Here is a 15,050-nt window from a genome sequence, read left to right as displayed (position 1 = left end):
GTTTTTTTCTCAATTGAATTGTGTTATATTTTTTAATGTTGGGGCCTTTATAGCTGACTATACAGTATGGGTTTTTAACCAGATTTTTGAAGTAAAAATCAGTTATTGATTTTTGGATGTACAGCTGGCATGCGGGCAGGCGGCTGCCAATTAGTGTCCATTCATTTACATGAAAACGCTTTAAAGATAGGTTGTTTCATGTGACTAAATGAAGGTCATGATTTTAGCTTTTCTTGATTTTCAGTTATAGCCTTTCCCAAGAATTCAATTTTGGATGGTTTAATCCATTTCTGTACAAACATGACAAAGGGTAATAACTCATTTTTTAAAAGATTTTTAAAAGACATTGTATAAATGACATTTTATGTTTTTTTCTCGTTTCTTTGGTCAAATGTTGGTAAATTGTTTGAAGAATTTTGTGGTAAATTTTTTTTTTTATATAAACTCATTTTTTGAATATTATAATTAGAGCGGTTCACTTCATAAAATTATATATATAATATTCAAAAAATGAGTTTATATAAAAAAAAAAATTTACCACAAAATTCTAATCTATTTTTATTTAAGGATATAGTTCATTGCATTTAAAGTTGTTGGCATGGATAGAGAAGCTGCAGATTAGTTTGTGACAAATGAAAGAACAAAAATTGACCTATTAATTATATTTGATTATAATTTGACAATAGATATAACATTGTGTTACATCATATGTAATTTTAGAGAACTATTTTTAGTGATTAAATCAAATCTAATGTGAGAGTACTTTGTTAAATATTTCTGTTCAAAGGGAAATAACTAAAACTTATTCCATAAACCAGTAATAATAAAATCAACATTTCTTTTTGACTTTTTTTAAATTCATTTGTGTTATGAAGGTAGATGTCACAGTTGTTATGTGGTATTTTATTTTTGCTCTGTGTGATTATTTTGTTACAAGAACCTGTTAGTGGTTCAGATTTGCAAATATCATTTTTATTATTAATCAAAAATGTAGTTTCGATAAATTTTAGGGAGGAAGCTTGATGGTTCGTGGAATTCACTCTTAACAACTGCTTAATTAGAAAATAATCTATTATAAATATTCAATCAGAATCCAAATTCAGAGCTGTTTTAAGCTTAAATGTTGTGTCCCTACTTGTTCAACTGTTCAGGGTTCAACCTATGCAGGAAAATCCTGTTTGCTGTCACTTGACAGTCTCTTCCCAGCAGGCACACAACGTTGATTTAACATTGAATCAATGTTTATTTTCTATGTTGAATCAATGTTGAATTATTATTAGATTTTGCAAATTTGTATCAACGTTGAAATCCTATGTTGAATCAACGTTGATGTTCAACATTGAATCTATATAGAATAATAGTTGCTTCAACATTGTTTCAACCAATAGCTTAATTTGAATTCAGATTGAATTCAGGGTGAATACAATACTAGTATTCAACACGGAATCAAAATTGGTTAGTAGTTGTGTTCAACTCTGTTTCCACCTAAACTAATATGTTTCATTTATCCTGTATTTTCTGTGTCTTGCAGTCCTTAATTTTATACTGTAGCAATGTTCAAGCTATTGTCTTCTCTAGGCGCTCAATATGCAAAACGCCATAGCAACATTCTGCCTCAGGAAATCTGATCCAATAACTGCTCCATTAGACCCAAGTTTGAAAAATAATCTCAAAACAAAATTGATTATCTTTAAATAAAGTCATTGTTTGGTTATATTTGACATGGTGTGGGCTTTAGCTCATTGTTGAAGACTGTATGGTGACGTAAAGATATATAAATAATGTTCTTTGGTTGATGGTTGTCTTGTTAACAATAGGTACAACAATAAAAAGTGTTTGGGTGCACAAAACTTTTAATTCAATGTAGATCTATGCCATTGACTGCCAATTACTTGTAAAATATCAGTAATTTTCAACAATAAAACTGAGTGACCACATTCGTATGATGAGAGCATGGCTTGACAATGATGATGATAACAACCAATCAACTGAATAACAAATATGGGTGTTGAGGGTTATCCTACGAACCATAATTTAACCATCAAGATTTTTTTTAACATTTAACAACATGCTTACAACAACACAAATTATCATCCAAGAGAATTATTGATTTCGAAAGCGCACAACCCTTAATACACAAATTTTGTTGAATGTCTATTTGAAATATCTGAGTGGTCAAAATATCAAACAAAGTTTGCTGTTCGGACACTTCCTATCCTATGTTTTCTAATGTCCAACCACTGATTATAGAGAAATATTCAATACGATAAAATTAAAATAAATTTATTTATTAATACTGAAACTTTTTATTTATTAATAGTGAAACTTCAACTTCTTTTTTCTCACACCTTGTCTTTTTGGAGCCCGTTTTAGAAAGTTTATTGTTTTTTCAGACACTTGAATTGCTGTTCCGTGATTCCATCTAGGTCTTCATGATGACATCTACAAAATCAAAAGTTATAACATTGTAAAGTTGTATTCTGTTCAACACATTTAACTATTTTAACTGCATAATGATATTACTTTAAAGTATAAATAAAAAGCATAAGAACCGGTGAAATCTAAAGTAAATAACAGTTGTCATTTGAAGTCTCAACTACATTTTCTTTTAGATAGACTAGAAGGACTTAGTTATAATCTGCAAGAAAATCCTAACTACTACATTTTAATTTGAACAAATTGAAGATTTATCCACTTATGTCTTTTTCTGTATTACTTGTGCTGCGGCATGGATATCTGACTAATTGACATATTCGAGGATGGTAAAGGGGGTTCTTAACACGGAAACACGTGAAATAAAAATTAAAAAAAACCACTGCACTGAAAATTTGGATAAAGGAAGCACGAAAAATTAAATCATGAATATTATTAAGGAAAAAAGTACTAGAAGTTAATACTCAGTCGTTATTAAAGATCACACAGTCATGATAATGGACACGAAGACCCTGCAGTCACCTTTTCGCTTCCGCTTGTTGCATCCCAATCGTGGAAAAGATAACTTGATCGCAATTAATATCCTAGGAACACATAATTTAAAACAATCTCCGGACTGGACTTCGAATTTAGTCCTGGTTTACTTTTTTTTTTATCTTGAATGTTGGACTAGCACGAATAATTAAAGAGTACCCAGACGAAACACGGAAAATAAATAAGAGGAAACAAAAATAATGCATGTCGAAACCAATTACGAGAAATAAAACGCTAAAACACGTGAAATAAAAAGGCCATAAATGCAAATAACTTTTTACCACCCTCATATACCCTTTATATTTAATTACCTTGTCCAAACTACCTCAATTTTGACAGTAAAATTAAAGGTTCAACCTGGTGAGTCATATATAGCTTCTGACCTTTCCATCCCAAAGTTGTAAACAAGCCCCCCTTTTTATGCGATTAAAATTTCTTTTCACTTTTGATTCAATCATATGATTTCAAATAGTCAATGATAAAAATTCATGAGACGTTGCAGGATATCTTGGGAATGGTAACAAGCTATCCTGATCCTGATCCTAAGGTCAATCCATAGATTGTCCTAAACATCCCCCTTTTTCACGTGTAAAATTTCAACTTTTCAGTACTGTACAGTTTCATAACATGATATGTTCACATTTCTAAAATACGATAACGTAATCACAACAATTAATATAAATACTTACGATAAAAATGTAAAAGCTGTATAGAGAAAAGATATTGATAAAAACTCTGCACAAATCACTTGTGGTCTCGTTGGCGGATATTCAAACTTTGGCAACAAAAACAACTGCGCATGCGCATACCTGAAGTCTTAAAATAGAAATGTTACAATGCCGCGAAAATTTAAATCGTTATTTAAATAGATCTATCCGTTGTTTATATTTCAAGTTGGCAACCATTGTTTATGTACTGATGTATACGTCTTTCTCTTGGAATTAATAAAAAGAAAAGAAAAGAAAAGAAATGGAAACAAGATATTTGACATCAGAAGTCAAGGGAAAAGGTGGAGGGATCTTTTAAGGGGAAGGAGTTATTCACAAATATTTAATTTTATATTTACTGTATGATCCTGTATACACGCTGGTTCTTTTATTATGTTTTGGGGTGGGGTGAAATTTTTGAATTTACTATTATTTCAATATTTGGGGTGCGAAGTTCATGATTAATTAGTAATGCTTATATATACACTGCGATTGTTTTATGTGTTATTCTATAATCACCACAACAATTACTGATAAATCTACTAAATATTTTATTTAACAGTCAAGGGTCTAACTTAAATAAGTTATCAGAGAAAAATAACATGCATGTTGTTATTACAGACACTTTCAAGAGTTGTCTACTCTTTTTCCCTTAATCTGTAATAACATATGTTTGTTATCAGTTAAATATATCATAATTATTTTATCTTTAATGGGCACTTGGGAATTCTTAAAACTTTGCGCAGTAGTTTAATATATTATCTTTATAACTAATTTTCTAATTCCATTAATACAATTTTGATCAACCATGGTAAATCAATCAGACAAGGCCTTTATGGGCAAACTAAGCTATAATAACAAGGCTTAGGTTATTACAAGCATGAAACTTACAATATGAGAGTAAACGAGACACTGGGAATCTTGCTCAGTGCCTCATGACAAGCTCTGATCATCATTTCTTACAATGAATGGAAATAAACCAGTATGCAAGTCAGAGCAAATTCTTTAGAGAGATATAGAAAAACTGTAATAAAACCCTTTAGTTATTGCAGAAATATAATTTCTGTAATAATATCGGAGTGGCTATTTGTCCGGCTAGCCGGACAAATAGTGCTGAGACTATTTGTCCGGCCATTGCAATGCGCATGTCACAAATTCATCATATACTTGCGCGTATGACGTAATATTATCTGCAGCAGCAGCAGGGGTCAGCGTGAAACCCGATCACCGAAATGCTGGGATAATGACTGAACACGGCGGTATTAATGTCGGGGATAAATTTTCCAGTTTTTCAGCTCTTAACACGCGAATTCGACAGTATGAAGTACAAAACAATATCGAATTCTATAAAAGGGATTCAAGAACAATTGAATCCGCAAGGAAAAGGGGAATTAAAAGGGAATTGAGCGAGGACCTCCAGTTTTATCAAATCCGATATAGCTGTATAAATGGCGGAAAAGAACACAACAGCAAAACTAATGGAGAAAGACCTAAACAAAGGTATGTTTATACAATTAAAAACATGAAAAAGTGACGATTCATTTTCAAACACCAATAATATTTTATTTCTGATAAGAAAAAAAGGGGGGGGCACATCCACCTCCCTCAACGACCGACCTGAATCTTTAAAGCTGGTTTTACCTTTTACTAGTAGGTTGGCGATATTTTTATGTGCTGAAAATAAGTAAATTATCATTTGTTGTACATGTAATCTGGTGTTCCTTATAAAGGAAGCTGATACGGAGATTGTAAGGAATCATACATAGTAAACACTGTTGGTCGGTTACTGTTCCTTTCAAACAAGTTCCCATGCAGGAACACAACATACCCATAACATTAAACTCGTAAGAGGATAACTATAATGTTGAAGATGAAAACTAAGACATCCGTCATCGTCTGTTCAATCATCGATATCGGCCGCCAGATGACTGCTGCATACAAACATAACACAGGCACTTGTTTTCCATATACTATTACTAGCCGAGGGTCTTGAAGGGATAGTTGATCTTGCCATCGATAGAAAACATGTGCCTCACTGCCTGTGATACATACCTATCAGTAAGTTACATACCAGTGTCAACTTTTTAAAATGTCCATGGCATGGGGTTTTTAGTTGCAAGATGGCTCTTGCAGTTATAAAAAAACCTTTAAGGGGGCTTTAAATGCATTTTTATGTTGTTTTTTTTATTTTTGCTTCTCCATACTATTTAAAAATATTTCATTATTTGTCTGTCGTAATATTTTGATGTCATAAAACAAAATATATGACGTCACAGTAGAAAAATGATTGTTGCATGACGTCAAAAGTGCAAGTGGCCAGGTAAGCCTGGATTAAACATACATGCCATAAGGGGGATCTCATTGGGGGGTTCCGATCCCGGATCCCGCTTACTGTTTTGTCAGATTCCCGTATCCCGCTTACTGTTTTGTCAGATTCCCGTATGCCGCTTACTGTTTTGTCAGATTCCCGTATCCTGCTTACACTATATACGTAAGCAATTCTCATTTTTTTGTCATTTCCCGGGTCCCGCAAGACCTCATTTCCCGTTTTCACGACACAATAATTTGACTTTCACGTGTCACGCTTACAAAAAATCCACAATCCCGCGTCATGCTTAGACCCCAATGAGACCCACCATAAGGAGTATAATATTTTATGTCCCAATTTTCTTTTGTTTCCCCTGTCGCTTCTATATTTTTCTGAATCTAAAACACTCACTCTCATCATGCTCATATGATGTGATATGAGAACGGCATTTAAGTGGAAACAAATTATTTCATTCAGCCACCTTCTGTTGCCCTTAATTTTGTGTGACTACATTGTTAGCTACGTACTAATACTAATAGAATCATGGCAAAATTATGTATTCATTTCTTTTACCAGCTCATTCAGGAAAGGTTGTCCAGCATATTTTTCAGTGGGTGTGTCAGAAGATGGAAAGTTTTTGGTTGTGAAAAGCATTGAAGACCATCATAATCATGTGATATCAAAGGTAACTAACGGTAGATATGATACATGTACATGTTGTTAAAAAAATGCTTGACCTTTTCAACTGACATACTGTGAAGATACTTTTATGTGTGGAGTACATTTTCGTGCATTATCAAAATTTCCTTAGTTTTTTTTTTTTTAAATGCATGGATATTACAGAGCATTTTAGTTCTAATTGAAAATTTTACCTTTCTTAGGGAATATGAATTTGTGGTTGAAGTCAATCACAAATACCACAAAAAATATTATCCCATGAATACTACTTAAAAAAATTACTTTAACAGTACATGTACATTTGTACAAAATAAACCTAAAAAAGTTCATCATAATGTACAGCAGTAGTACTGGGACTCATTAGGATCTAAGCATGACTAGTGAGAGTAAAATTATTGTGCCATGAAAACAGGAAATGAAGTCTTAACGGAAATTATACAAAAATGAAAATTGCTTACTTCATATAGTGTAAGCTTAAGCCTGATACAGGAATCTGTCACGTTTCAAGATACTGACCCAGCTTAAATACAAAATTTGACAACATGTATTTATCAATTAATGTAGAAATCTTGATTTTTAGGGTTTGTTTGAAATGCTCCCTCGTGAGAGGAGACTACCAGAAGAGGAGCTAAAGGAAGCAGAAAAACTGGTTTCCTTACAGGTGAACAACAAGCTGATGAGGGATCACTTGCAGGATAAAACTGGAAAAAAAGTTATCCTGAAAGACATCAGCAACATAATTTCAAAAGTCAATGCCAGCAAGAAGTCAGATAACATTGAAAGTCTAGTCAGTAAATTAAAGAAGACAGGTAATTGAAAATTCTTAATATACAGACATTTATTGGGACATTGTTTCACTAACCCATTTTGTTTTATACTATTTATAGTATCATTTCTAGTTTGTATTTGAGAAAATAAAAAAAAAGAAACAGTAGAAAATAAAAGACAACTTGTCATTTAATTATATCTGCTAGGAAACCATAAATACACCTAATCGCTATTTATTCCATTCCGGATAAGTTCTAAAATTACACAACTTTTTCATCCAGTTGAAGCTATCTGGGACCCTGTTTAAACAATACACCATGCATGATACTTTTTAATGAGACCTGTTTAAACTACTGTTAATACAAAATATTTTAACTTCGATTTCAATTTCCATAAAAATAGGTCATTCTATGTCAAAGTTTCTTGCATGTCTTAATGGTCATTTCTAAAGTTTTTCCTCCCTCAGCTCACTACTAATGACCTCTATTTTCAGCGACATTACCCAAACAGGAAGCTGTGTAAATGACTGTTTTCCCCAGATTGGACTAAATAGCCATAAGGTGTATTATATTAATCATGTATCAGTATATTGCTTTTGATAATGATGGAGAATTGACCATTGCACCTCAGTTTATCTATTTTTTGTCTTTGCAGGATCTGTTGTTGAAGTTTTTCATGATTTCAATAACCAAGTACAAGGAGTTTTCTACCAAGATGAGGAAATGCAAAAAATATTTTCTGCTTACTGTGATATTGTCTTTGTTGATGCCACATACAAGCTTAACGACCTCAGGATGCCACTGTATGTCATTATGATAGAAGACAGCTTAGGACAGAGTGAGGTTGCAGCAATTTGCTTACTTAACTCTGAAGAAAAGCCAGTTCTACAGCACCTTATAAAATGCTTTCAAAAGCATAATCCAGACTCCTCGGGGATAAAAGTAATAATGGCAGATAAAGATATAGTAGAAAGAGATGTTTTTAAAGAAGAATTTCCAGATGCTTCTCTGCTCATTTGTAAATTCCATGTATTAAGAACATTTAACCGTGAAATAACCACAGAAAAAATGGGCATTTCATCTGCCCAACGGTATGTTGCTTTAGAACTAATCCAGAAACTAGTACACAGCAGTTCAGAAGAAGATTATAATGCTAACCTTAAACTCATTGAGACAACATGTCCCAGGCAGATATTTAACTATATTGATACTAACTGGCATAATATACGCAATGAATGGGTTTTAGGGCTGACTTATTTCGAAGGATCTCTTATGAACACTACTAACAACAGAATTGAATCGTTCAACCAAAAGTTAAAACAAGTTATTAAGCTGTATTCTGGCCTTGACTTATTTTTTGAAAACTTTATTTCATTGATAGGCACACTAAGAAATGAAAGAGACTATAAAGGTAGTGTAGAGATTCAAAAAGTACCTGTTCACATAAAGGCAATGAATACCACATCTGCAGAATATAAGTATTCACAGCTCTTGACAGGCTATGCTAGTTATTTCGTTATAGATGAGTTAAAGAAGGCTAGAAAAATGGAGACCATTTTTAAAACAACCAACAGTACTAGTCACTCTGATGATGATATGGAACTTAATACAAATTCATGTACATGTAATTTTAGAAAGTCGATGGGACTACCTTGCAAGCATATTTTTTTTGCAAGGTTGATAATAAGTATTGAGTTATATGACACTGAGTTATGTGTAAGCAGATGGACTCGTTCATATTACAGGGAAAATACAAGACTTTTCAGTACAATGGTTTCTTCAAGTAAGAAATTTTGTAACAGTTCAAGCAATGTATCACAGGTTGTAGATACAAGAAATACCACATTACATGTATTATCAGAGAATAAGAAATATAAGAAGGCATTCTTTGTTGCTCAGAACTTAGCAGCTGCTTGTTCTGCTGTTGGAATGAAAGAATTTGTGTCAAGAATAAAACTGTTGACGGAAATAGAAGAGCTGTGGAAAAACAATCACACAGTTGAAGTTGAAGAATCATGTACCGGTAAGTGAACTTTAAGTGTGACAATATAAAAATAAGGAGATGCATGAATCAATTTATGGATCCTTGGAGATGTGGTTTAATTGCCAATGAATCATTTATGATACAACTATCCACCAAAGTTCAAATGGAGTGGAAGAAAGATAGAAAGAAAGTAAGGCTAGAACAGTTCCAATTGTATACATTTTAAAGGAAATAGTTTATAAGTATTTGCAGTGAATTAATAACTAAGGTTACCTTGGGATCTCCAGAACCCTGGGACTGTTGTAACCATTATATTTGGCTCTACTTCATCAAAATTGTAATTTATAACATTTTTTTATATTCCAGAATCATCAGCAAAAGCAGAGCCTGTGTTTGCTTTGGATATTGATAAGCAAGTACCAGTGTATATTGATGAAGTCCATGCAGTCTCAAATGGTAATTAAATAATAGGGTTATTATGATAATAGCAGACAAATTAAGAAAACAAAAAAAATAGAAGCTGAAAGTTCACTTTTATACAATGAACAACCAGATATTTTAATAAACATTAGTGGCACAGCAACTGATCAACAAAACAAGTCGCATGAACATTTCTATAATATATTCTTCAATAAATATAGATCAATACAATGCAGTAATTAATCTATAATACAAGGACTGTTTATAGGGTTGTAAAAGCCTTCACACATTTCTGTGCTTCATACAAAATAAATGTCAGTCAATGCTTTAACACACTAATGAATTTACAAATAAACATTCTTACTGAATAATATCTTAATCTCAACTTTTATTTATTTCCAGAGTCCACTGTAGAAGTAGATAACGGTTTTATTCTTGAAGGACAGACAATAGTTCCTGAAAATGCTAGTGTTCCATGTATTGACATTGTTCTTGAGGAACATACTACTTTTCCTGAAAATACTGGTGTTGAATTTATTGACAGTAAGAACTTTTCAGTTACAAGCACAAAAGTTTAAACATTTTTATATGAATTCAGCTCCACTGAATATTGGTATTTTATAGGTTAAATATAAGAAAAAGAAGATGTGGCATGATTGCAATGAGACAACATTTACAAGAGACCAAAGTTTGGTTTTGTGATAGTTTTTTACTTTCTCATAAAAGAGGGATGAAAAATACCAGAGGGACAGTCAAACTAAAAAAAAAACTGACAATGTAATGGCTAAATATTAAAAAGGCAAACAGACAAACAATAGTACACATGACACAACATAGAAAACTAAAGAATAAGCTACACGAACCCCACCAAAAACTGGGGGTGATCTTACGATCTTAAGAATGATTATATTTATTATTTATAATTTATAAGTATATTTGGTATTCAGTTTCAGTTCCTACAACCAGTCATAGAGCAAATAGTACAGCTAGTGTATATACTGATGATCTTAGTATAGCGGTGCAAGGTAAGGCTTAAAATTAAACATACTGGTACTTGTTGTCTCCATCTTGGCAGAAAAAAAATTATATAAGAGGGTGAAATATTTAATAATTTTATTTGTTTTACATATATACTATTTAATCTCAATTTTATCTATGAACTGTTCTGGACAATGCATGATGCTCTATCAAAAAAAAAGGAATACTATTTTGTATTAAACATCTCTTTGGCTAAATACATGATTAAAGTAATTGAAATATTTTTCAGAATTTCTTCACACAATAGCTGACCAATCAGCTGCTCTTTGTGCTGAAAAGGGTACATGCAGAATTGATGGAGATGAAGTGAAGAATTGTTTGGATGAATTGCTACCATCAGCTGAAATGTTATTAAATCTCAATAATCAGGCAGCAGCCAAACAATATTTCACAGAGGAGGGCTGGTTGACAGTAGAAAGTATATTAAGAATACTTGAAGGTATAAAACTACTATCACTTTTTGATATTTTATGCATGTTCTATTGTCAGTAATTTTGGTACATATTGTTATGTATACAAAAAAATCAGAAGTCATTTAAGAACTGTGAATGAACTTTTAGTATATCGATGATATTAAAAAAATAATTTGGTTATAATTGCAATGATCAAGATCTTTGATTGAAACTACCCATAAATAGTCATCAATTATACTTCATTTGTTCTAATGGCTTATATACTTGAACATTTCATACTTATTATTTGTAGATCAATATTTAAAGCAAATAAAAAGGAAAGAGTTTCCATCCAATGTTTCACAAAAGAAAGGAAAAGGTATTTATAACATGTTGATATCTTATCAGTTCTAGAAGCAACAGTTAATAAGACCAAATTATGAATTCATGTGAAAGAAATTTCACCTTTGTAAAATAGTCGAACCATAAAGTGCAAAAGAATTTATCAAACAATAATAGACTGTCTGACTTAAAACTATTAAGAATAATGTAGTGATGGTCATTTAACATATTTTTCATTTAATGAAGTGTTCTAAATGCATAACTTTTTTTTATAAATATAGACAAATCTGTAGAACATAACTCCTGTAGATATTTTTGGCACTATTGCTTTCAAAAATCAAGGATAATCAATTTATTCTATCAAATTTCTTAATATACTTCACTACCAAGAGTTATCCATCTTTAGTTCTATAGGTAATTGATTTTTGAGTATTTTATTTTTCATAGGCAAAAAAACTTCAAGAAAAAACTGTTCTCCAACCAAAGGTATAGAAAGTGAAGGAAATAAAAGGAAAAGGAAGAGGGACGTACCAGATCTTGAAAACAACATTTGTAATGATAAGGATGACACTATTACTTTCTTTCCTAATGTAATGGAAACCATGCAAAGCTTGAGAGGAGAAATTATTGATTTCATTAAAATGTATGACCCCAAAAAAGTTCTGCCTCGAGTAGGAAATCCTATAAATACGGTGTTCAAATACCATGATGGGACTAGAAGTTTGAGCGATGATCAAAGAGACAGTATTACACAGTATTTATGTACTTTCCAAGAAGTTCGATCATTGTCTCATATAGATAATGCCAGTCTCATCCACAGCCTCATTGAGTTTATTATCAAAAGAAAAACTGAAAATGATCTTCATCAGAACAGTATGTATAACATTCGAATAGAGCAGAACACAATTCTTAGATTAACGGAGTACTGTGGATTCATTTATTTTCGTGGGTATCAATTTTCGTGGAATGCTGAAAACTTGCATATTCGTGGATATTTGATTTCGTGGTTTTGCCAATGTCTGTATACAATGCCTATTGAAAATATTTTATTTGTTGAACATTTGAATTCGTGGTTCACCTTTTCCCATGAAACCCATGAAAAATTGGTATCCAATGAATATTAAATGAATCCACAGTATTATTTGAGCACTTTATCATGAATATATAACTCATTTTGTTCTGCTGGGGGGCAGGCTAAAAAAACATTTCTGAAAAAAGTTTACCTGATCCATTTTAAAGTGTTGTTCATCATTTTTGTTCCATAACATGAAAACCATTCTTTCAGGTAAAAATTTTAATCTGGTCATTGAAATGGAGATTATATTGATTTTTGCCTATTGTGCTGTTTATGACTTATGATCCTTGCATGCTCTTTACAATGACAATAACAAATGTAAGTATTAACTGTTTGGGTTCATTTAAACAGACTACATTGACCTATAATGGTTTACTTTTATAAGTTGTTTTCTGGATGGAGAGTTGTCTCATTGGCACTCACCTCACTTCTTTCTATATCTATTCTGATCTCCCTTGACACCATTTTCGAGTATGGTCTTGAGGAAACAATGAAAGTCCGTAGGAAGGGGACGATAAATGGCTGATGCATGTTAAGAGAGCCATATCTCTTGCAGGTTAAAGACATCCTTATAGATTTCGAAAAAGTGCAGGCAAATGCCGCTACAACACATCCCTCGAACCCGCAAAGTGGAAAGGGATTCATATAAGTTGCAAAACTTGTTTCCCAATCCAATATAAACAAATATGTTTAAACTAATGTTTTTATTTATGTACTCATATAGTTGGTTTCAAACATATTTTTTTAACTTTTAGATGAAAGCCTTAGTGATTTAAAGATGCCAACAAAACAAAAAAGAAAGGGGAGGCCAAAAGGAAGCCAACAGACTGTTATTGGTTTACCAAAAAAAAAGAGGAAAGAACAAACTTATTCCTTTCTTTAAGAGAACAGTTGATGAAAAAGAAAGAGGTTTGTTTTCTTCGCCTATCAATACTAAATTATGTTAGAAATTTGCCAATTGTATTCAAATATCCATTTTTGTTAAATCAAGATACTTTGTTCATAAATAGTTAAAACAGACGTAAAAGTCAATGAGACAACTATCCATCAATAATTTAATTTTGGATGTAACATGTCTTCTGATTGGCTGACATTATTTTGTTATCAGCCCATATACATAATTAAGTCATGTAGCCTGAGGTCATCAACCTTTTTTATGGTTTTCTACAGTTTAAAAATTTAGAACTAGATTATAAGAAATGACTGTAATTAAATATTTTTTCTGTCTATTCCAGTAGCATAAAAAATGTGGTGCACACTGTTAATTAACCAACTACGTGCGTTATTCAGTGTGCACCAAATTTTTTTTGTTATTTCTTCATAGACAGAAAATATATTACAGTCATTCCTTAATTGTTCAAACAGAGTGGATAAAAGCTTTTTGGTTTAGTGCTTTGATTTTCTTTGAAATGATATTACACTATTTCTTGAAATAGTTGTTGCAATGATTATTTACTCTCATTAAACCCTTATGTTGCCTTTTGAATATATATTGTGCATTATGTATAACTTACTTATTTTTTTTCTTCAGAAATACTTAGTTGGTTAGTTAGTGTAGATAGTGTAATGAAGGCATCAGGAGGGACATTACTGGATGAAGAAGATTTGGTTGGATTATCGGAGGACTCATTACCTTACCGATGTTTAGATGATTATGTTGATTTGACAATTGTTCAAAAAATTTTCACTTCATCTGCATGGTTGTTTATATTATCTATTGTAAAAGAAAAACAACAAAAGGGTGGATATATTCTTTGTACATACTGTAATGTTTTTATTACTACAGAAAATGATGATGCTGTTGAATGTGACTTTTGTTTGTTGTGGTGGCATATAAGTTGTATTAAATTAAAGTGCAAGCCAAAAGTTAAGCATTGGTATTGCAAATCATGCAGGTAAAACTAAACTTATGTGTTAATATGTATTTGTAGTTTTGTTTAGCATTTATTTGTTATTATGTATAGTGATCTCAAATGTTTTGCAATGAGATAAACTGGTATTTTTTTGGTAGTTCAGAAGGTAGAACACCTTGTATGTAGATACATTTATGATTTTGTTTGTTATATGTTTATTGACTGTGCCCTCATTTTCATGGTTCAGTGACTGGTTGAAAAAGATATAGTTTTTTATCATGTGAAATACTGGTTATGAGTAAAAGGATAAAAATATTTGGTGTATGGGATCCTTGTTAGGTCTACATGTCTTTTAAACAGGGTTCATCTGACCTTGACCCCATTTATGAACATGCTGTAAGCTATGTATCTGATATTTTAAAATTAGTGAAAAAAATATTTAATAAGAGTTGTGCCACTTGGAAATAATAATTTATTGAATATTGCATTGTAAGCTCTCACCAGTTTGCATTTTTCTCT

General features: G+C 31.8%; 1 protein-coding gene and 2 long non-coding RNA genes across 3 annotated transcripts; 2 read left to right on the top strand and 1 right to left on the bottom strand.

Moving 5' to 3' along the window:
* Nucleotides 1-2,267: 2,267 nt before the first annotated feature.
* Nucleotides 2,268-4,223, bottom strand: LOC143051518 (uncharacterized). The gene is made up of 2 exons (XR_012970819.1): nt 3,657-4,223; nt 2,268-2,442 (listed from the first exon to the last, which is right to left on the bottom strand). It is a non-coding gene; the product is annotated as an uncharacterized LOC143051518 (long non-coding RNA).
* A 539-nt stretch (nt 4,224-4,762) lies between these two features.
* Nucleotides 4,763-11,493, top strand: LOC143051515 (uncharacterized). Its single transcript, XM_076224412.1, has 8 exons — nt 4,763-5,174; nt 6,559-6,667; nt 7,241-7,469; nt 8,083-9,450; nt 9,778-9,867; nt 10,234-10,374; nt 10,779-10,856; nt 11,099-11,493. The coding sequence occupies exons 1-8, from the start codon at nt 4,918-4,920 to the stop codon at nt 11,359-11,361; spliced, it is 2,535 nt and encodes an 844-aa protein (XP_076080527.1). The 5' UTR covers nt 4,763-4,917; the 3' UTR covers nt 11,362-11,493.
* Nucleotides 11,494-11,565: 72 nt separating this feature from the next.
* Nucleotides 11,566-14,569, top strand: LOC143051516 (uncharacterized). Its single transcript, XR_012970818.1, has 4 exons — nt 11,566-11,640; nt 12,051-12,476; nt 13,434-13,587; nt 14,210-14,569. It is a non-coding gene; the product is annotated as an uncharacterized LOC143051516 (long non-coding RNA).
* The last annotated feature ends 481 nt before the right edge of the window (nt 14,570-15,050 follow it).

The sequence above is a fragment of the Mytilus galloprovincialis genome, chromosome 11, assembly GCF_965363235.1.
Source record: "Mytilus galloprovincialis chromosome 11, xbMytGall1.hap1.1, whole genome shotgun sequence".
Taxonomy (NCBI): Eukaryota; Metazoa; Mollusca; class Bivalvia; order Mytilida; family Mytilidae; genus Mytilus; species Mytilus galloprovincialis.
The sequence above is the reverse complement of the archived record's forward strand: the minus strand, read 5'-3'. Positions and strand labels throughout refer to the sequence as shown.